This window comes from Juglans microcarpa x Juglans regia, chromosome 4S (genome assembly GCF_004785595.1).
Source record: "Juglans microcarpa x Juglans regia isolate MS1-56 chromosome 4S, Jm3101_v1.0, whole genome shotgun sequence".
NCBI lineage: Eukaryota > Viridiplantae > Streptophyta > Magnoliopsida > Fagales > Juglandaceae > Juglans > Juglans microcarpa x Juglans regia.
The window spans coordinates 3,021,903-3,044,740 of NC_054601.1; the positions used below are offsets into that span (position 1 = coordinate 3,021,903).

A 22,838-nucleotide genomic window follows, 5' to 3' on the forward strand; every position below is an offset into this window, starting at 1 on the left:
CCACTCGAGCATTTATGATGATTTTGTAAAAGAGGTGAAATACTGTGTATATTTCAATGACGATGAATACGAAGTGATGTGCACTTGTAGACTATTCGATCTTAGAGGAATTTTATATAGACATGCACTCATTATCCTTACCACGTAGAAGAAAGTCGTGGAGTTGTCATCCAAGTATGTTCTTGGTTGCTGGAGAAAAGATTTGAAAAGAAAGTATACGATGATACAGAGTAGTTATGATGACCTCGACAATAATCAAGTTGCACAAATGTTTAATGATTTGTGTAAATCTCATTGTGAAATAGCTTTAGTTGCTTCAAATGATCATGAGACCTACATAAAGTGGAAGAATCATATGCGCAAGTTTAAGGAGGTAGAGTTGAGTCACAACAGTACAACAAGTGAGTATGTTGTGTGTCAGGATGGTTCAAGTGAAACAAAACAACAAATTCATGGGGTTCGTAGTCTTGCTAGTATTAAAAGTAAGGATAAACCTCTATTCAAACGGCAAGTCTCTATAGTGGAGACAATACTGAAAAAGAAAAGAAAAAGTCAAAAAAGAAATAAGATAGATGAGGTTTTATAAAATTGTGCAATTAGAAACGTTGGAGTAGCTGTCATGTCCAAGCTTTTCATTTGATACTCCACTAACAGTTTTTTTTGTGATCCATAGGTGAATGACATACATGTTGGAGTAGGGAGTCAAGATAGTATACTTACCCAATCACGAGTACTCTATAATCACGGGGTTTTAATGTAATTAGGTGGTTGGATAATAATTTTGAGATTTGAATTTCAGAGTTTAAATATAAATTTTGGTGATGGCATTCCAAAATTCGATGTTGAATAGAAAACCAAGGAAATATATTTAGCTGCAATGGAGACAACCTATTTTGGTATTTAAATACTGATTTTTGTTATTCATGAAAACAATTAAATAAATTCAGTAAGTATAGTACAACTTCCATAGTACAAAATCTCATTTATACTTAAGCATTACGAATTCTTCTACAACTTGCGCAGCTACAATTATGTATTACATATTTGACAGCAAAGTACTTTGTCAACAACTGCTAACATTACAACTCAAAGTACTTGACAACAAATACCCACGACAACAAAATGCCTATCCTATACTTTGTAATCTGTAACCTCTGTTTATGGCCTTGATTTCCATTTCAGCTTTATGATTCATCAACTTCTGCTCAAGAGTCATCAAGGCTGTCTTTGGAGAGACCTGCAAAGGTGATGGATTTACATCCTAGATTTGCAACAACCAAGTTAAGCCACTCTACTTTTTGAGATATTGAGAGGACCTTAGATAAAAAGAAAGAACATAATATAACCACAGAAGTAAGACCATAGATGATAGGTTAGTCATGCAGCCATCATTCTTTGTAATGTTGAAGCAATAGGTCACACATTCAAATTTGAACTTAATGAAAAGTAGTCATTGAACAAATTAAAACACCATTCTATCCATATGCACGAGAAACTTCCTTAAAAATCTTGCAAATTAACGACCTTTCCTATCTATACCAAAGAACTGAACTGATGGATATTAAGATCTTTAATCCGTACAAGCTAACAACCTTAAGTTGCTTTTTCAAACAAGTTTGTGAACAGGACAAAAGGACTCAATCAATTTTCTTTAACCAAAGTATACAACAAGACTCCCTAACCCATAAATGTCAATCTTGTATTTTTGTTAAACCAACTGAAACAATTAGGGCCTAACTTTCCAACATAATTATTGGAACTGGAAGAAATGCATAACCAAACAACTATCACAAAAATACATAAGCAATATTGTGTAATCAATCAATTTTCTTTAACCAAAGTATACAACAAGACTCCCTGACCCACAAAAGTCGATCTTGTATTTTTGTTGAATCAACTGAAACAACTAGGGGCTAACTTTCCAACATAATTATTGAAAGAACCGGAAGAAATACATAACCAAACAACCATCACAAAAATACATGAGCAATATTGTGTAACCAAACAACAAAGATCCATAACGCATTAAACAACAGCATATGCAAATTCTGAATTTTCACTATGATTTGCAAAACCAAAAATTGGTATCCAAAATAAAAACAACACTGGTGTGCCAAATGTAAAACCAATAACTAAGTAATATGACACATTCATACAAACATACAAAGCTTTCAGAGAAATCATAGCATGGTAAATAAATAAAACTGCTTTAGAATCTTTAATTTAGTAGAACAACAAAGGATAATACTACATAGGCATATACCACAACAAAGGATAATCAAAGTCCATGAAAATTTTCATACAACTAGCCAAATCCATTCACAAATCTTGAAATTCAAAATTGAGCAAGCCTAATTTCATATATACACAAATCAACCAATTGAGCAAACCTAATTTTAATGTGGAAATTCGAAGTCCATTTGTCTGTGTTCTGTGTTAATGCAACTCAAATGGAACTGAGAGAGAGAGAGAGAGAGAGAGAGAGAGAGAGAGAGAGAGACTTGGCGTCAATGACAATGATGGATGTCGGTGATGGCGGTCGGTGACTGTTGTGGGTGATAGATTGGTTTTCGTGCGGGTGGAAAGGAAAATGGGGGAATGAAGGAAAAGGGAGGAGAGAGAGACAGAGGGATGGGCAGCGGAGGAAGAGAGAGGGCGACGACGACTGGGGTTATGGGCGATGGCGATGAGGTTGTGTGGTTGACATGGAGAAAAGTGAGAAAAAAGGGGGGAGAAGGGAGGGCGGGAAAAGGGGGGAGAAGGCAGCAATCCCATATGAAGGAAGAAGGAAAAAAAAATAAAAAAATAAAAAATAAAAAATAAAAATCCCTTTGTATCCCTATAAATTTCCTATACAATATTCTCACTCTAGTAGTAAAGTAAAAGTTACCCACCTACGTACATAAGAAAATAACAGCAATACTAAAGGGCTAAGGCCCATCTACTAATGGACAGAGGTCCTACCAGGAAACAACAAAACAACATAAGAAATAACATAAGCCCACTACAGTAACAAACATGAAAGCCCATCCACAAGTCATCCTGAGGCCTCATAACCTTCGGCCCATCACGGCCCACATCCCTTCGACATCAGTTAACCCCCAAGTCACCCCACTTCTCTTCACTTCTACACACAGCCTCTGCACTTCAACCCTAACCCCTCACCCTGGTTGTCTTCCCGCCGCCACCAGGTCGTTACACGTATGCTCTCTCTCTGTTGTTTTTTTTTTTTTGTTTATTCTATATGAATAAAAATATGTATTTGAAAGGTAGAAATCTGCGTCCAGTTCGATATACAAAAAGTTCGTCAAGGTTTTGCGTGGGTTCATTGTTGCACTCGATTTATCTATTTTATTTTTCATTCAGTTAAGATGGATGTTTTGATCTTCCGAGATTCGTGTACATTTAGTTATCTCCATAACCAAACTGATATTTTATGTGAAATGAAATCACACGTCTCACTTTTTTGCTTAGGAGATGACTGACAGATACAGATCCCTGTGTATTTTTGCGGTATCTTACTTGTTTCTCTGGAAAATAATTTCATGAAAATATCTTCCGGAAATATCTGTCTCGGCTCTGTATTTCTGAATTGGGATTAGGAATTGAAATGAAATCATCTGAAACTTCAAGGATGCCGATGGCTTTTTGAGTTTTCAATTGAAGAAAAGTGTACATGAACTTAGCTTAAAAATGCCCGAATTATTATAGAGCAAGAACATATTTTTGGAACCAAACTGCTTCACTTCACTTTTCTTGACAACTGGGGCCTGGTTTGTCTTTGTTTCGAAACTTTTTGCCATTTTATTTTCATGGTAAATTGTTAACGTAGATAAAATGGAGATAGCTTTGCCAGAGAATTTTGGGGGTAGAATATGCTTTCAAATTCTTAAGAGAGAGAGAGAGGGGGGGGGGGGCTGTGGTAAGTACGGTGTACTAGTATCAATGGGTTGTTGTGAAATTGAGGTTCTTGGGTGTTCAGCTCATTACAATTTAGTGCTCTGTCTCTATTTGGCTACAGAAAGATGGGGGAAGAGGAAGTCAAGGGAGGACCAGTAGTTCCGGAGTCAGTTTTGAAGAAGCAGAAAAGGAATGAGGAATGGGCCTTGGCAAAGAAGCAGGAGCTTGAATCAGAGAAGAAGAAAAGGGCTGAAAACCGGAAACTGATTTATAGCAGAGCAAAACTCTATGCAAAGGAGTATGATGAGCAGGTATAGGAAGTCATAGTCATTAGTTCTTGGTATCTGATTGAATTTCTGTTTGTGTTATATCTTGGTGAAATTCTTCTCTAAATGTTTTTCATTAGCAAAAAGAGCTGATTCGATTGAAGCGCGAGGCAAAACTTAAGGGAGGTTTTTATGTTGACCCACAAGCTAAGCTGTTGTTCATTATCCGGATCCGTGGGTATGTCTTTTACAGTCCTTCGGTTGTACTTGCTCATTCCAGAATGTTGATTCTAATTTATTGGGAATTTTGAAACTTTCAGTATCAATGCCTTGCACCCAAAGACAAGGAAGATTTTGCAGCTTCTGCGATTGAGACAGGTAACACTACAACTCGAATTACTATTGCTTGTGTCAGAAATTTAATATATGGCATGCGATCAACAGAATAATTATGTAGCATTGCTGGAATGGAATGTACATAGTTCTGTTAAATGTTAAATTCGAATTAAATAATCCAAATAGGAAACTGATAACGTATCCTTTAATAACTATACTTCCTCTTTGAAGCATCTAGAGTAAGAAAAAGTGGGCCACCCACTAGTTAATTCTGTCTTGAATTCTATGCCCATAGCTAATAAACATTTCTGGGTTTTAGCCCCAGAAATCGTTGTTTTGTTTCTTTAATCTTTGATTTTGTTGAACTATTTAGAAGAAGGGATCGGAAGGCAACATGGAGTTGTTCGAAGAATGAGTGAGCTTTGTAAAATAAATTGAGCTATGTTTTTTTATATTCTATGTAATTCATATTGCTTTCTGGTTGAGCTATGGTTGTATGGTAAACTGTTAAGTTGTATATTATTGGAGACAAAAGCAAAAGAACAGAGGAATTTGAATCAGTAAATATTTGAAATGTGTACATTGAGTATTTTCTATTCTGATATCTTGCTGGATGATCTGTAATGCATCTTTTATAAGTTTTGATGCAATGTTTCAAGTACTCAAACTTCATAGGACCACATAAATGGATTCATATATTTTTTTAGCAAAGTAGCCTGAAATTATCTAATTAATGATGGCCTTGGAGGGGAACTTCTTCATCGGTGGATTTATTGCTGCCCTCAGGTCATCAAAAGCTATTATTTCTGTTCTACTATTTGGTAAGAATGAGATTGTGCTTTTTGAGGAACCTGGGTTGTGTTGACCCATATATTTTCTTTGGTCTGCAGACTCTGAATTTGGAGTTTTTGTGCAATGTATTATGATCTTGTATGGAATGTTAAGTCATGTATTGGAGTTGGCCTTGTTATGGTCTTGATTCATTTTTATTATCCTCTTTTCATACGGTTGGAATCTTTTTCCTTGTTTGGTCCCCTTGTTGTCTCAAACAATCAAAAGGAAGTGATAGAATGGTCACCCGATACACACCTACCTGCTGTGGTTGCAGATATTCAATGGTGTCTTTCTGAAAGTAAACAAAGCGACAGTGAATATGCTGCACAGAGTTGAGCCTTATGTGACCTACGGGTATGCAGTTGTCTTTGTTCATTTTTGTTTTATATTCAGTACTCATCAAATGTGTTTTTTCTTTGACGAGCAGTTTGTTCAAATGTCTTGTTGATGTAGGGTATATGATTTCAGGTATCCAAATTTGAAGAGTGTCAAAGAATTGATTTACAAAAGGGGATATGGGAAACTTAACAAGCAGAGAATTGCTTTGACTGACAATTCCATCGTCGAACAGGTTTGTGGCCTTTTATGGTTAGGGGAAATACTTGAGATATACACTATGTTTTACACTAACGTGACATGCAATCACAGGCTTTGGGTAAGCATGGAATAATTTGCACGGAAGATCTTATCCACGAGATTATGACTGTTGGACCCCACTTCAAGGAGGCAAATAATTTCTTATGGCCATTCAAGCTCAAGGCTCCCCTTGGTGGTTTGAAGAAGAAGAGGAATCACTATGTTGAAGGAGGTGATGCTGGAAATCGCGAAGATTACATCAATGAGCTCATCCGGAGGATGAATTAGATCATTGCGCTTCAAAATTTTGAGATTCTACCTGGCATGTTCTTGTTCTTCGAAGTTGTCAGAGACTTAACTCCCCCCTCTTATAGTCAACTAGAGGGCTTTATTGTTCTCAACAGCACATTGCAGTTTGTTAGTTTGGCATGGGTTTCAGATTTTCTTTTATTGAAAATTCACTTGTCCTCAATGTACTTTCGTATTTTCATATTAAGGTCTGGTTTTTCTTTTCTCAGTTAATTATTTCGTCTAACAAGGCAGGCTTGGGCATGTACTGGCGTGCGCGAATGCCCCGAGCCATAGCTGAAGTCATAGCATGTACCAGGTTTTTTATTTCAGGCTTGGTATATCTTCCTCTTGTATTGGCTCTCTTCTGAATCTTTTTATGTCGGGGTTTTGGTTTGTCTACAAAATAATTTTGCTAAAATTTGACCATAATTAATGTGCTTTAGGCTAATGCTTGTTAGAAGCTTCTATTAATAAGAATATTCTTGTGGGATTGTCGCTGCATTTACTAAAGGTCTTGCGACATCCACTCTAACCTATGTACGTTTATCATTTTGCCCTGATTCTGACATAACAAACTGAAATAGAGTTGATATAACTTTATAAGTCTCCTAGACCTTCTAAACTTACTGAAACTCATCAACTAAATAAAAGAAATATCCAACAACAATAGTACCCCGAGGTACTCAACTACTATCCTCAGCTAATGTTGCCCACACATTCTATCACTGATCCTCAATCGAACCATTAAAATCATCTGAAATATTGTGAAGATAAAGTTGTGAGTTATCCACAATTCAGTAAATATAAAAAATATACTTGTATGTAAACATGAGCATTTATAAAGTTTAGAATAGAGAACAAAACATTTATTTTTAGAATGCAAAATTCAAACGTATTATAAAACATCAGCGCGAAACTTTCAGGAAAACAAATTTATTCCAAAAGTCTTTTGGCATATCAAGAACTAAAACATCACGTTAGGATAGATACCATGTTTAACTCATGTGGTAGGGATATAAATCACAATTATATCTGTGGCGGGGCCGTAAACTATTATTATACATGTGGCGGGGCCGTATACTACTATTATACCTGTGGCAGGCTTGTATACCACTATTTTACTTGTGACAGAGCCTTAATGGAAATAGAACAGAAACATAGGAACCAGATTTTAATCAGAATATAGATTCAGAAATTTATGCCAAGGTTTTCAGATGGCATATCATATCAAACAGAGTACTGAATAGCTTTAGATAATTTCACATGTTCAAAAGAAACAAAATCAAATCATCTTCATTTAATCAACGCAAAGCTTTTTAGATTTCATATGCGCTCTTTTTCTCAGTTCATAAAACAGAATGTATAAAATTAGTTCATGTTTACACCAGTCATGACAACAAATACTTTCTTACTTTCTCTTGTACACATGTCATGCATATGCAAAACACATATCTAAGATCATTTTTAGATTTCTTTTCGAAGCAATCATGCATAATTTTAAAATCAACCTCATTTCATGAAATTATAGATCCTACCATTCAAACATAACCCAAATAAAATGTTTCCCACAACCTCTATCATTCTTATCACACACACAACAACTCTTGACATCGACCTTAAACTCAAACAAACCAGCACATAACCCCAAAACAACCAGCCTATAATTCACAATATTCATATAACTGTCATTCATTAAACTTTCAGTAAGCAGACTTCACTCATCTAGCACACGAAAAATGGGCAATCAAATCTAATACCAATGAGGTGTCATACCTAGTATCGTGGATTGGATGGGTCGATAAAATAGGCTAATTGAGCAATGCTCTCCAGAAGCATACGTACTAACCTGTGAACCAGCACACAATGCTACTATCCGGTTTTGTCATTGACAAAATAACGTGGTGGAAATAATTCGACAACACAAGCAAAATAAAAATAAAAATGAATGTCGATTTAGATGAAATCTTACTTATGTTCCACTAAAAGTTCGGCGACTATTTAACAACTGACAAAAAGCAAAACACTCAAACCAAGGGGGTTTCGTACGGTGAGAAAAGCTATAAATCAACCACAATTCCTCCTATACTCACATCTGATGTGATTTTTTTTTTCCTCTAAAAAACGCACCAAAGACACTCTTCAAAACCCAAAGCTACACTCATTTTCTCGCCTCTCAAACAGACGTCAGAGAGAAAATAAGAGGAAGATTTTAGAAAGACTTGATTCTGATGCACAAAAGTTGACAAACCTTCAAATCACAGTGGAAGATTTAAAGAGGAAGGTAGAGAATACTGAGAAAAGTAGGAAGGATAAAGGTGTTCAATGTGATACAATCAAGGGGCAGCTGGGTGAAGGTGAAGAATCCATCATTAAGTTGTTTGATGTAAATCGCAAATTGATCAAGACAGTAGAAAGTAGTTCCCTGTCTTTTGATGGAGTTTCTGCACTTGTCAGATGAGAGTGTGAATGCCAGGAGAAAATTTTCTGGCGAAGCACAAAGAGGGTCTGAAAAAATTGGTCAGTTGCAGTTGGAGGTGCAGAAAGTACAGTTTCTTCTGCTGAAGCTTGATGACGAGAAGGAAATGCAAGGGAAAACAAGAATTACTAACCGAAAACCTAAAGTTCTCCTGCGAGATTATCTCTATGGTGGGGTAAGAACCAACCAGAAGAGAAAGAAAACGACCTTTTGTGCATGTGTCCGACCTCCAACCCATGGCGAGTTAAAATTATTCTGCATATATTGAGGATGAATAATTGAGATATTAGTTTCATTATCTCTAGAGTTTCATTCATTGAGATGTTAGACCCACATGTTTTACTTTGTTTTGTAGAAAGGATCGTCTTCTGTCTAAGAGATCCTGTAAATTTCAGAACCATATAATTTTACGGATTCTGCTCTTAAATCTTATGGAGCATGATTCGCCCCACCCCATTTTTCTATCTTGTATAAGTAACTTGGGTGTTGAAAAACCCATCTTCTTCAAGGTTACCAAAGTTGTCCTGTGCATTGAGTTCATTGAATTGATTCTTGGATAAATGAGGGTCTGCAGCTAGGCAGCCTCGAATGATCAATTTCTAGACTAGAGAAGCTTTTTGACAAATCTAATTGGCAAGACCTCTCTCTCTCTCTCTCTCCCCCTCTCAATACAGAGGTTTTAACTCGCACGTCTCGCATGCCGAAACACAACAAAGAAACCACAAGAGGGTAGGACTGCAGTTATCTTACTGACGGTGGTCATGTGATCAACTGGGAACTGGATGATTCTCAAATGATTTAAATTAATCATACGAAACCTCTATATTTTATTACAGTATTACAGTAGTTGTTAGAATGAGATTAAATCCACACTATACGAAACTGATCCTCTAGATGCAAAGAATCTGTGATCCCGACATTTTCCCAAAACAGATAGGAAAATATCAATATAATTTATGTTCAGAAAACCAAATGGCTCTTCAAGAACAAAATGGTTCACATCTTAGTCTTTGCTCCCACAGCAAAATGAAGCTTTACAAGAAACCAGATTCTGGAGGTTGAACTAGTACTGTGCAAAGAATGGAAACAGATTACTTTGATGGAGCTTTCTCTTTGCTATGGTGGAAGTATTTGGCCAGCTTTTCCCTCAGTGTCCTTCCCAACGGATCAGCTTGCTTACAGAACTGTTCTCCATATCCCGAGTCATGATGACCAGACAAAGCTACATCTTGAAGTAAATTATCTCCACAGTCGATTATAATATTGTGCAGTAAGCAACATACCAAGATAATGCTTGGCAATTTTCGCTTATCAGGTCTCCACATTACCTTATTAAGAATTCTCCAACTACCCTTTACCTGTGAGAATGCTCTCACCACAAGCAACCTTGCAGCCTCGTGCATAGCATTGAAAGTGGAAATAGATGCTGAGAGACCATCAGTTTCGTAAGGAGTTAAGAGCCAAGGAAGAAGAGGGTACCCACCCCCACCAACTATAAATTCTCTAATTTCCTCTCCTCCAGATAAAGTTCTTACATTTCCATTCAAACGCTCTCCGCCCTCACAGAGTTTGAAGAATCCAGTACACTTCAATAGCCTAGAAACCGTCATTCCCCCCGGCCAACCTGTAACAATATCAAGAAATCTCATTTCATGATCGACAATTCCCTGCAAGAGCATGCTGTAATTATTCTCTGGGTCACACCAATCATCTGAGGTTTGTACAGCTGGAAGGGTCATGATGATGTGTGTTGCATCAATGGCTCCACAACAATTCAGCAGCCCAAAGGATGCTTCAAATTTGGACTTGATTTCCTCCATTCTATTGGAATCAGGCCACTTCAGATGATGCTTGGCACGCTCTTCCAGTGCTTCGATAAATCTCCATGTCACCTGAGAAACCGTGGACTGGCCAACCCCAAATGCAGCCCCAACTGACACTTGGGACTCACCAGATGCCAACCTTCTCAAGGCAATCGCAACCTGTTTTTCAACGCTAAGAAGCCTTCCCTCAATGTTGATGAGCCCCGATGGTGGCCTCGATATAAGATCTTCTCTTACAAGAGAACAGATGTATCCAAAAGTCTTCTTTGAAACTCTGAAGAAATACTTGAAACCTTCAGCTTCATCATTGGGCACCGAACAACCTGCAGGAATGAGTTATATAATAGAGACTCGTTACAAAATCTCAGCTCTGATTACAATCAATCAGCTAAGAATTCAGAAAGTGTCTACACATACATGAACAGAAAAGAAAAAAAAAAAATGACAGCACACCAGCAATTATAATGGATTTTGATTCACAAATATAAAATTCAAAACAATATTTCGGAACCAAGCCTAATTCTGCCTAGGTTGCAAATTTTATCGATACTTGGGAACTCAAACTCACATTCAAATGCCACCATTTAATGCTGCAATTTTCACCTCTTCCCTCTCTAACACTCTCTCAGGTAAGCAGTGGAGGGGAAAGGAGGGAAGGGCCAATTGGCAGTCAAGACCACCGCAGCTAACAAGGACAAGAAAGGACCCGTTTCCAAGTCTTCCCGTCCAGAAGTCAGTTTCCTGTGGGTTGGTTCATCAGCACCTGAAAACGAGGATCTCTGTGAATGGCCGTTTTGGGGCAACTGCTGCTGTTTACTTGGCTTCAATTCTGGAGTACTTGACTGCAGAGGTGCTCGAGCTGGCTGGAAATGCAAGCAAAGATTTCAAGGTGAAGAGAATGACACCCAGGCATTTGAAGCTGGCAATCAGAGGAGAGGAGGAGCTCGACACGCTGATCAGAGAAACTATTGATGGAGGTGGAGTCGTCCCCCACACTTACATGTCCCTCATCAGCAAAAAGAACCTCTAAAAATAGGCTCTGTTGTGACTAATTCAGAAAAAAAAAAAAGATCTTAACTATAGGTTAATGTGTCTGGTTAGCGAGTCATTTCAGTATTTGTTAGTGTAGACTTTCCAATTTCAACGTAGAATTCTGCTTAGATCTGCAAGCTAGCTACGTTAAGATATATGGGCTAATCTTTTTTGTCTGTTTCGAGTCTGTGTTTTTGGTAGGAGCGCTATTTATTGAATTGTATTTGAGCGTGGTTCACCTATGGCATTCTGAAATGTGGTTTCTGCATCTAATACGAATGATTTTTTTTTTTGTTAAAAATGCTGCAATTTTTGGAAATTCTCAGACCGACCAAAACCCGCATATCTGAGTTCGTCACACCAGTTATCAAAATATAAAACCGTAAAAACCATCATATATGAACAAAATCACGATCAAGAAACATAAATTTACCTCAAAATATGAATGCCCATGAGGCCAATTTCCTCTAAAACGCAGAGATCAGAAAGAAGGGGGAGAGTGAGTGAGAGCAAGATCAAACCTTGGGTTGAAGAGTTCTTGAGCCAGAAAGTATCCCACCAGTCGGATTCAATAGTTTTGGGTTCTACGTGAACCACACCATTTACGTTTTTGCGTTTCTTCAAATTTTTTAGTTCCCTTTTGCTTTTCTTAGATTTCTTGTGAGGTGCCATGGATGAGAAGAGGATTCGCCCACGGTTTGGATGCTGGGAAAACTTTGTACCTGTGGTCTGTGTGAAAGTGTAGTAAGGTAAAAGAAATAAAAGAAAAAAAGGTGATCCAAACAGAAAATGTTTGGGAAAAGATTGTGAGTGCGAAATCGAAGTGTGTGCGCGCGTGAGTGATGAGCATCTGAGTGTGTGAGTGAGTAATAACAGAGAGTAAGTGCGAGAAGTTGGGAAAAAGGCTTACCGGCGTCGATGAGGGCCACTTGCAACGGCATACACAGCTTCAGTCAAATGGAGGTGAAGTGGTAAGGCCTAGGGTTTTGTTCATTCCATCCCAAAAGCCATCAGTGTGCAATTAACCCACAGAGAGAGAGAGAGAGAGAGAGAGAGAGAGAGAGAGAGAGAGCGAGCGAGTGAATGGAGAGTGGCTTACTGGTGTAGAGGTAGTCGATGGTGAGGTCCAAGTCCAGCCAGCAGCACTACTGTATCGCACGGTTGAGGGAAAGGGGCTTGAGAGAGATGAAAGAAGAGCGTCTGCTGAAGGGTGAAATTCTTGATGTGAGAAGAAACTAAATCCAATTGTAGAGACGTGGGGGAGGTTAGCATCAGTGGAGAAAAAATGGGGAGGGGGATTATGGGGAGAGAAAGATCTGGGCGTCGCCCTGTGGGAGTGGAGGTAACGGGAAGAAGAAAACTGAAAGGGGGGAAAAAGGACTCACCTAACGACGCCGTTGGGTTCTCCATGGTTAGGGCTTCGTGGTCCTGGCCTGTGTTGCGCTCTTGGGCCTTTGGGCCTGAGTATTACAAATATTCTAAGGGAATTGTAGCAGCATTTACTAAAGGTCTTACGACATCCACTGATTCCACTCTACCCTATGTACGTTTAGCATTTTGCCCCTGAATCAATTGGACCGACTATATGTATATTTAATAATCGATGCAAGTGTTATAATACCATACCAATTTGGATGTGGATAAAAAAAATAATTATCAATTTGGATAGAAAAAATAGTAAATTTTGTAATACATTTTGCATTTATTGGGTCATCTTAGGACCCGATTGCAAAATTATCTTGTATCTTCATCTTATCTTATTTTAAAATTTAAACATTATAAATATAAATATTTTTCAATTTCAAATTTTAAATTTTTTCATCTAATTATTATTTAATCATTATAATTTTTTTAAATTTCTAAACAAATCACAAAACTTTATTATTAAAAACAAAATTTATATTAAAAAATTATAATATAATAACTTTTTAATTTTATAATACTTTTATCCCATTTCTCTTTCAAAATAAATTAAAATATATTATCTCAAATCATTTCTTTATTATCCACGAATTTTCACTCTCATATCCCATCGGTCTTAATATCTGTGCAGTTTTCGTGGATGTTACATAAAATCAACAACTTTGTCACACGTGTAGCTCCACTGCTTTATGCATGCGAGCGGATCCACGTATGAGTTCCGACAACGGACGCGTATACCTCCTGCATGTTTTTCTGCAGGGAACGAAACCCTTCCCATAAAAAGGCTCGTCTCTAATCTCTCATGCACGCGCACACAAAGCGAAAGATTCAAAAGATTAACAAAGATGGAGGCGAATAAAGAGAGAAGGGAGCAGTTAGAGATCAAGAAGCGGGAAGAGATCACCAGAGATCAAGGAGAGAAGAAGAAAAAGAACAACAACAACTTTCCTGAAAACACAACAACGCAGAGCAGTACGGGGTTCGACCCAATGGCAAAGATATTGATTCGTGAAACCATCGTTGCTGACAGTGGTGGAGATCAAGGTGATCATGGTGCAGAAGCTCCTGACGATGTGCTTGCCTTCTCCCGTTCTGTTCACAAAATCGACTCCTCGCTCGAATGATTAATGTACTGTACGTCTGTCTGTTTGAGTATTAATAGGCCACTTGATTAATGGAGGTTGCTATGGCTTCGCCTTCCATTCTCTTTTACGTGTGTTTTATGATCAAATTTAGAGATGCGATATAAAGATTCAAGGGTTTGGGTTGAGACTTGATGTCTTGTCCTCTCACACTAGGACAATCTAATGCATTCCCTCTACGTACGTACGTCTTTCCCTACATCCTTAGCCCATTAGTTGATCAGTCTCATGTTTTAAAAAAACAAAATTGTTAACCACAAACTCCTAAATCACTTCCTATATTGTTTGGTCTCGCATATCTAATTACTTTTGTCCTCTCAGCTTGAGAGGAAAAAATCCCAACTGAATTGTTTCTTAACGTTATCATGTTCCAAGTCGGGGAATCCACATCTAGGATACCACAAATTTGGGCTATAATTTTTGGTTAGAAGTTAATTCTGGCCTACTCTCTCTCCACAATATCCTTTAACTTTGTAGTCTGTACCAATTCAGATAGATAGCTAGCCCATAAACTTTAAGCGCTCCATTCGGGCAAAAAGCCAATCAATTTTGGTACACGAGTCAAAGCTTCTTCTTATAACGGTACTTATTGTTAATATTAACATTCTTATTAATTATTCATCCTATATTTGTATATTTATTTCTACATATTTATAATGTAGACTTATCTTTATCATCAAGACTAACGAGTGTTTTCACTATTGAGCTTGTTCTTCTATCCGTTGTTGCATTGTTTACATGGTAACCAACTTATTTAAAAAAATTGATTCTATTTCTTAGTTAAATGCAATATACAGTTTATATTGGCTTCTTTTGATATACTACCATATATATATATATATATGTCTAACATGTATTTTCTCTTGTTTCAATGTTTTACTTTAATTATTAATTCAAATCTTCAAGGTAACACAAAATAATGCATTACTGGAACAAATAATTGGAAACAATTTCGATAGATCAAGTGCATCAGCTTCAAGTAGTTCTGTTGATCCGATAATAAAGATATATGAAATTGCAGAAAGCCTCAAATCTAAACCAGCAATGACAGTATAATTTTATTATTTAAAATGTGATCTCTTAGTTTTTTTAAAAAATTACTTTTTTAGACTTTTGAATAATTTTTTTTTAATATTTTTTTGAGATATGGAGATGGGATGTTGGTTGGGATGAAATGGAGATGGAGGATGAGAATTTGTGAATTGCGTGTTGTGGATTTTAACTGTGCATATGCTTAAATTTGGAATGTTGATTGTTTGTTAGGTTGGATTGATATGCTATTGTTGAATTTTTATTGATACGTTTAATTGTTCTGTTTTAATGTAGCGATCGACATTTTTGGTTAGAGGAAGATTTATGGTGGTAGATTTACATCAACCATTCTACTACCTGTCATGTGGAAATTGCAACAAAACAACTGGATATGAAAAAAAATGAAAACTTTTTATGTTATAGTTGTAAAGAAATAACGACTTCACAATCAAGGTAAACATTTTTTTTCATATTTTGAAGTTAAGAATTTTTACATTATAATTAGAACATATTGATTGCTAATATTAACAAATAATAGTTTTTTTACTATTCTTAGATGTCGAGTTTATTTAGAAGCGTATGATGACAACGCGCCAATGCCAGTAATCACTTTCAGATCTACAGTGGAACGGATTTTGGATTGTATAACGACAGATCTCATAGAACATGTAGGGGAGGTCGGATTTATACTTTTAAGTACATTTAAAAAAGTTAATACATATCCTTCACCTCCCATATCTCGAGAATTTTGCAAACAAAATCCAAGATAGGGAATGAATGATAGTCTTTGGCGCACTTATGAACAAATTTGAAAAATTGCGCTAAAATGAGCTTAATGTGGTCTGTTAATAATGTGCCAGAAAGAATAGGATAACTATTTCAAAACGTTTCTTCAAAACTTTCAATCATTGTAATATAAGTACAAAGTATTTATGTGTAGTTGTGAATATGTTTGTGGAAATTTCTATGTTATAGTTATGGATATTTTGCAGATAATATATGATTTTTTTTTTCTATGATCAAGGAGAAAGTCTTAAAATATAGATGAAACTTTGCCATCATAGTTAAACTCGGGAATGTTGGAGTTATGGGACGTAGCAAAAATATCAACTATGAATGAGCAGAGTTTATCTATATTTTAAGACTTTATCCCTGATCATAAAAAAATCACATATATTATCTGCAAGATATCCATAAAATAGAAATTTTTACAAACATATTTACAGCTACACATAAATACTTTGTACTTATATATTACAATAATCGAAAGTTTTGAAAAAATTATCTTATTCTTTTTGGCACATTATTAATAGACAACACATTAAGCTTATTTTGACGCAATTTTTCAAATTCTAAGTGCGCAAAAGACTCATCCATTCCCTATCTCAAATTTTGTTTGCAATATTCTCAAGATATGGGAGGTGTTTTTGTAACGATAAAAACATATAAAAAGGCAATGCATTAACTTTTTTAAATGTACTTAAAAGTATAAATCCGACCTCCCCTACATGTTTTACGAGATGTCATTGTACAATCTAAAATTTGTTCTAATGTAGATCCGAAGGGTTGACGAGCTATCATCATACGCTTTTAAATAAACTCGACATCTAAGAATAATAAAGAAATTATTATTTGTTAATATTAGCAATCAATATGTTCTAATTATAATGTAAAAATTTTTAACTTCAGAATATGAGAAAAAATGTTTACCTTGGTTGTGAAGTCGTTATTTCTTTGCAACTATAACATAAAAAGTTTTCATTTTTTTTCATATCCAGTTGTTTTGTTGCAATTTTCACATGACATGTAATAGAATGATTGATGTAAATCAACCACTAACCAAAAATGTCGATTGCTGCATTAAAACAGAACAATTAAATGCATCAATTAAATGCACAATTGTTGTTTTGGTGCGTTTGTATCAGAGAACTATTTAAAGATAAGTAATGTTTTCCATAGATTAATATCATAAGATTTTGCATTCTTCTACACTAAGATCTTTTTAAAGATGAATTTGCACTATTATAAGTTTATATAAGATTCGTCATTACTTTCAAAAGAATAATCAGTCGAAAAATATTTTTTGATTCCTCGAGTTAATTTCAATCTTGCAGTTAACAAGTGATCTCCACAAGAAGCGTCTTGATGTGGTAAGTTCCTGAGTATATACATATATTGATCTATATTCCTCTTTCATTTGGCAATAATACCTTGTCTTTTTGCATTAACTATTTAATCAGATACGCACATTAATGGACTCTCCACACTCCGAAACAAATACAAGTAATCCTAAAGAGATGGTAAGGCAGGGACTTGGTAACCCAGTTGGTGCCAATTACCTTGTACGACCTTCTCTTAGTTCAGAACAGCTAGTTTCCCATTCTACTGGTCCCCAAGTGCTACAGCAGATTGACACGGATTTAGTAGAAATGCACTCTCGAATTCTTATTTGATCTTATGCTGCTTGTGTATGACTTCATGAACACCATCGGTAAGTGTGACTCAGCATTCGGATGCTGAGCTTGCATGTTGCACATGCAGATTAATCAAGGAGCCCATTTCACAATTTCTTGAATGCTTTAGTTATTTGTTAAAACAATACCTTGTCGAGTCAAGAAAATGGTAGCAGTTACTACCATTTTGTGTTTGATGGTTTTTGCATGCATGTTTTTTACAATGCTTTACTGTCTTGCTAAATTTACTTTTCTTTTTAATTGCTCCTTTGTATCACAGGTTGGAGGAATGAATATAGATTGCCAATAGCAAATAGCTGTAATTACTTAGCAACTACATGAACTATAGGAGGGAGAGATCGCTGCAGTCGACCATCTTCTATAATGTTTTTTTAAGTAGATAATATTATCATTTTGTTGGGGGTAAGAAATTAACCATGACAGATAGAGCTCGTGCCTGCCCTCCATCTAGCAGTCAAACGATCGGGGATGGGTGGGCTTTGCCTTTGTATTCTATTCGATTACTAGAGAAAGGATTTTCTTATGTTTTGGACTGGGATTGTCATGAACCGGAGGCTGGCATTGGGACAAGAAGCGAAGAACCCTAGAGTAGAGAAACTGATGGGCGTCGAACTGGAAGTGAGAAGTGGAAGTTGAAGTGTTAAGTGTTAAGTGCATAACTCGGAACGACGACGTAAGAAGGAAAGGGAAACGGTGCGTAGTGAGGTCTTGAAGGCAGAGTCGGTGTGCATGCGTTTCTGGTGGAATTTGAGCAGTGTGCGTGCGTTTTGAATTAAGCATGGGTTGCGTGCGTTTTGGGTGGAATCTGAGCAGTGTGCGTGCGTTTTGAATTAAGCAGAGGGCGTGCGTTTTATGTTATATTGTCAGCGTTTAATAACTGTTAAACGCACCGTTTGAGTTGGAAGACTTCAAACGGTGCGTTGGGGTCAATACTGAGAGTAAATCACAGAGTAAATAGATATTGAGTCTGTCATTTTGAATATCATAGTCAGTAAGGTTAGTTTATCATTATGAGAGTTAGTTACAAGTGAGAGAAAATGTAAGCATAAAGGGGAATGTGAGTGGAGAGGAACGGCATTGAAGAATCTTATTGTAAGGAATTTTATTGTAAGGAGGTTGGGAGCCCTCGAAGCACTCCCGTAGCAATACAAACTCTCATAGTTTTTTCATCAAACATCTTCTGTGCACTCTGCTCTTCCTTTTGCAGTAACCATCTTCAGCATAGTCATATTCCTCCATTACATACACCCATCTTCCAGGTTCTTAACAAGGATCCATTTTTTATCTGAATTTTCCACAGATTCATGGTCAGGTGGGATTTTATTGTAATTTATTATTGATAAATGCCTGCCTTTTGTTCTTTGAAAAGTGCTCCATTATAAATTTTGATGTAGTAAGCCATATCTAATTTACAATAAAAAATGGATTTACTATCTAAAGTATTACATTAAGTTATGCTAATTTGGCGCAGGTGCTTTTAGACCATTTAATTTGAAGCCAACTAAAAAATCAGATGTGATCATGACATCTTATTAAGGCGGCAATTACCGTTGACGTTATAAGCCTTCTATTAATTCAGTGTCACTGAATTCGTTTCCTCTCTCTCTCTCTCTGTTTTTTGGGCGAGAGAAATTAATTTTCTTCATGGCCTCAGGCCCTCAGATTTCTCCTCAATAAATTTCTATTTAATTTTGTTCTTTTTATTTAATTTTATTCCATTGTTCGTTGTAGGTTGAAATGTTATCTTTAAAAAACAATCCATGTTTTTTTTAGATAAATGTAATGATAAATGGTAAAATATATGGATCCAGTCCTTAATTTTTGGTCCTGTCTGCATTAAACAATCGGGAAAAAAAGTTGTCGTACTGTATCCCCAAACCCAGTAATGAGCATACTGTTTTTTACAAATTTTTTTAACTTATTTCGTTTTATTTGATCATTATAATTTTTTTAAATTTCCACGCAAAATAATATAATAATTAAACTTTTTAAAATTTTTAAATAAAAATAATATTAAAAAATATATATTCTAATAATATTTTATTCAATTTTTAACTTTTATTTTAACTAATCATCTCATCTTGTCTGTAAAAACAAACGACTTTTTTTTCTCTAAAAATAATTTTCTATAATAGATCATATTTTTTAAAAAAAAAAATATACAAAATTTACACATTTTAAAATTATATTTAACATTAATCTATCATCTATTCAGCACAATTCTGAAAAGCGATTGACGTCTCGCACCCATGCTGTTGGGCCTCTACTATTTGTCCTAATACAGCTTCTGAAAAAGTCATTTATTATTCGCCTAGCGTGTGCATGCAAGATAGAGAACAGCATAGAGAGACTTACGACCGTTTAGGAATACGATTGTTTTATTGCATTTCAAAGATTATCATATATTTTTAAATGTTTCATTTTCAAATATCACTCAATCATAAAATATTTTTTAATTTTAAATCTTTAACTTTTTTCATCTAATTATACCTAATCATCATAAATTTTCAAAACTTCCAAACGAAACAAAAAAATTAATACAAGATTTTTAAATTTTAAAGCAAAAATAATATTTTAATTTATAGTATTTTTATTCAATTTTTTTCCCTCATTTTTCAAAATCCAATAAAATATCTCAACTCAAATTATTTTACTACTATTTACAAATTATTTCACTATTATTTATAAATATTATGAGATATTTTTAATATTCAACATTTTCTGTCTCCTTTAATTCACCTTTCTAAATTTAGACCATAGAGAATCGGAGATGGATCATCATTACATGTGCAAGATATATTATATATATATATATATATATATATGCACGTGCAATATATACACTTTTTGCCCAACATATAATTATATGAAAATTGCTAGACATAAAAAGATTACACAAAAATAAATTTATAAACTGACGTGACTTTATATGATCCGTTAGATCTACTTTATACTAAAACTAACTAATTTACAATTTAACGTATTGTATCAAACTATGTCAGTTTATGAATTTACCTTTGTGATTAAAATATTTCTCTAATTATATAAATATACATACATATATATATAATATATAAAGTGGCTATCAAACGAAAAATCTTGTTTTAACGATTTTTATTATTTTTCCGTTAAATAAGTTAACACCGTTTGTCCAAAATTGGCATTATTCCCAATTTGCCATAATTAAGTGCCATTAATTGCTGACTACTTATTATTCAAAAATCATCACAACAACTCCCAACACACAAAAATAGAAGGAAAAAAGAAACAATAAATCAAGATTTGAGAAATAGTATGAATCAACATCAGATCAACTTGAACAATTGATCAGCTTGAACTTCTTAACAAAAAATATTTAGAAACGAGTACACAAAGTTAATCAACACGCATTAGCTGGAAAAAAAAAAACTAGATCTGAAAAATGAGCCTTCAGATTCGTAACATTTTAAGAAAATGAAGTTGTAAAAAAAAAGGGAAAAAAACCACAGATGGCGGTTTCTGAGAAATATAATCTCAGATTTGTATGTATTAACAAAAAAAAACAAAAAAAAAGAAACAAGCACACAAAGATAATCACCACGCATTAGCTGAAAAAAAAAACAGATCTGAAAGATGAAGTTTCAGATCCGTTAGATTTAAAATTTTATTTCTATAAAATCAGAAAACAAAAATAAACAGAGGTGTTGATTTTTACAGATAAAAAAAAAAAAAAACCAGTGCAGGAAGAGCAAACCAACAAACAGCAAAAAACAGAGAGAGTTGAGAGAGAGTAGATTTGAAGGGGGAGAATATACAGAGGATTGAGAGAGAGCGGGAGAGTGTAACAACCACCGGCCATGGAGGAGGAGCAGGTGGGAGAAGCGGCAGATGGCAAGAGGAGCGGCAGCAGTTGATGGAGTTATGACAAACCCTAGATCTAAAAGGGAGCTTCTAGAAACCGAAGGACAAGTGCAAGTGAAGTGTTTAGTTCAAGTGAAGTGCAGATGTGTCGGGAGGGCGCATGCGTGGGTCCTAGGCCATGGGCTTCTCTCGTGGGCTTCTTAGTTTAATTGTTGAGTGAATTAGCAAGCCTGTTAGTTACATTTAAATGTTAAGCGTTTCTCTCAGTGGGCCGTGGGCCTGAGTCTTATAAGTAGTCTTTTAATTGTTGAGTCTGTTGTAAGTGGCTGTGTATGGCCCAGTAGAGTCCCTTGTAGTGTATTCCCTGAAATATGTGAGGTATCAATCAGTTTAATAAAAAAAAACCCTATTTCTTTCTGTGTTCTGGAGGCGCTTTCCCTCGAAGAAAGCTATCACCTTTTCTACCTTTTTCCCTACTATTCTTCCCATTCTTCCCTTATTTATCAGTTGTGTTACAAGCGGTATCAAAGACACCGATTCTCTGTTGCTCAAAATATTACAAACATGGTTGATGGCAAAAGAATGAATCAATTACAAAAAGGTCTTGATGCTGTAAAACAAACAACTAAAGTGCAAGGTACAGAGGTAACAACCATAAAAGGACAACTTGAGGCAGTTATAAAACAGCTAGCAATCTTGAATGCTGTAATGCAGCGGCGAAACAGCAGTGGAGGCTTTTCTTTCAGTGTCCAGAATCATGAGGAGTCGGACCCACAACGACCACACGACAAGGTCCAAGCTCGCACCATCAGACTTGATTTTTCGATGTTTCATGGAGAGGATCCTGCAAGCTGGATTTACAAGGTGCATCAGTTTTTTTTCTTTCCATAATACACTACCACAACACAAACTTAGACTTGTCTCATTTCACATGGAGGGTAAGGCCCTCACTTGGTTCCAAGGAATGGAAGAATCTAGACAGTTTCTAGATTGTGAGACATTTATTAAGGCATTATTAGTAAGATTTGGCCCTAGTGTGTATGATAACCCCATGGAGGCCTTAACAAGATTGAGACAAAATGGGACTGTGGAGGACTATAAAGCAAGGTTTGAAACCTTAGCTAACAGATTAAAAGCATTGACAAATCCCTACAAACTCAGTTGTTTTGTTAGTGGGCTAAGCGATGACATCCAGTTGACTGTGAAAATGTTCAACCCCCCGACTTAACCTTAGCTTACAGTTTAGCCAAAATCCAAGAAGAAAAAAACAACATCATCAAGAAAAACCCAACCAGATTTAGCCATAACTACTCTCCAGGCCTAGGCATCCACGAAACTCCCAACCAGCCACCTTTTTCCCATCCAAAAACCCCACCATATGCCAATAAACCCTT

At 35.8% G+C, this 22,838-nt stretch overlaps 3 protein-coding genes and 1 pseudogene across 5 annotated transcripts; 3 read left to right on the plus strand and 1 right to left on the minus strand.

Moving 5' to 3' along the window:
• The first annotated feature begins 3,015 nt into the window (after nt 1–3,015).
• On the plus strand, nt 3,016–6,384 carry LOC121263053 (60S ribosomal protein L7-2-like). The gene is made up of 7 exons (XM_041165835.1): nt 3,016–3,191; nt 4,022–4,211; nt 4,307–4,404; nt 4,487–4,544; nt 5,611–5,690; nt 5,805–5,907; nt 5,985–6,384. The coding sequence occupies exons 1-7, from the start codon at nt 3,019–3,021 to the stop codon at nt 6,198–6,200; spliced, it is 918 nt and encodes a 305-aa protein (XP_041021769.1). The 5' UTR covers nt 3,016–3,018; the 3' UTR covers nt 6,201–6,384.
• A 3,098-nt stretch (nt 6,385–9,482) lies between these two features.
• Nucleotides 9,483–12,602, minus strand: LOC121262958 (protein ANTAGONIST OF LIKE HETEROCHROMATIN PROTEIN 1-like). Of its 3 annotated transcripts, none has more exons than XM_041165678.1 (3): nt 12,445–12,602; nt 12,056–12,256; nt 9,483–10,825 (listed from the first exon to the last, which is right to left on the minus strand). In XM_041165678.1, exons 1-3 carry the CDS (start codon nt 12,473–12,475, stop codon nt 9,771–9,773), a joined length of 1,287 nt encoding a protein of 428 aa, XP_041021612.1. In that variant the 5' UTR covers nt 12,476–12,602; the 3' UTR covers nt 9,483–9,770. The 3 variants fall into 3 exon arrangements, with proteins under 3 accessions (XP_041021612.1, XP_041021613.1, XP_041021614.1); XM_041165679.1 differs by having other exon boundaries at nt 12,056–12,263; nt 12,445–12,583; XM_041165680.1 differs by lacking the exons at nt 12,056–12,256; nt 12,445–12,602 and adding an exon at nt 11,071–11,199.
• Nucleotides 11,136–11,854, plus strand: LOC121262443 (annotated as a pseudogene).
• A 1,128-nt stretch (nt 12,603–13,730) lies between the features above and the next one.
• Nucleotides 13,731–14,226, plus strand: LOC121263203. Its single transcript, XM_041166037.1, has one exon. It carries the CDS (start codon nt 13,802–13,804, stop codon nt 14,078–14,080), a length of 279 nt encoding a protein of 92 aa, XP_041021971.1. The 5' UTR covers nt 13,731–13,801; the 3' UTR covers nt 14,081–14,226.
• The last annotated feature ends 8,612 nt before the right edge of the window (nt 14,227–22,838 follow it).

Bases quoted from the DNA above. Each gene is read 5' to 3' on its own strand.
- LOC121263053 (XM_041165835.1), top strand. From the start codon at position 3,019: ATGAAAGCCCATCCACAAGTCATCCTGAGGCCTCATAACCTTCGGCCC. The intron at 3,192-4,021 runs GTCGTTACACGT...ATTTGGCTACAG, and splicing joins TGTCTTCCCGCCGCCACCAG to AAAGATGGGGGAAGAGGAAG. The intron at 4,405-4,486 runs GTATGTCTTTTA...TGAAACTTTCAG, and splicing joins TTCATTATCCGGATCCGTGG to TATCAATGCCTTGCACCCAA.
- LOC121262958 (XM_041165678.1), bottom strand. From the start codon at position 12,475: ATGCCGTTGCAAGTGGCCCTCATCGACGCCG. The intron at 12,257-12,444 runs GTAAGCCTTTTT...CACAGACCACAG, and splicing joins AGTGGCCCTCATCGACGCCG to GTACAAAGTTTTCCCAGCAT. The intron at 10,826-12,055 runs GTTTGATCTTGC...TCATTCCTGCAG, and splicing joins CAAGAACTCTTCAACCCAAG to GTTGTTCGGTGCCCAATGAT.
- LOC121263203 (XM_041166037.1), top strand. From the start codon at position 13,802: ATGGAGGCGAATAAAGAGAGAAGGGAGCAGTTAGAGATCAAGAAGCGG.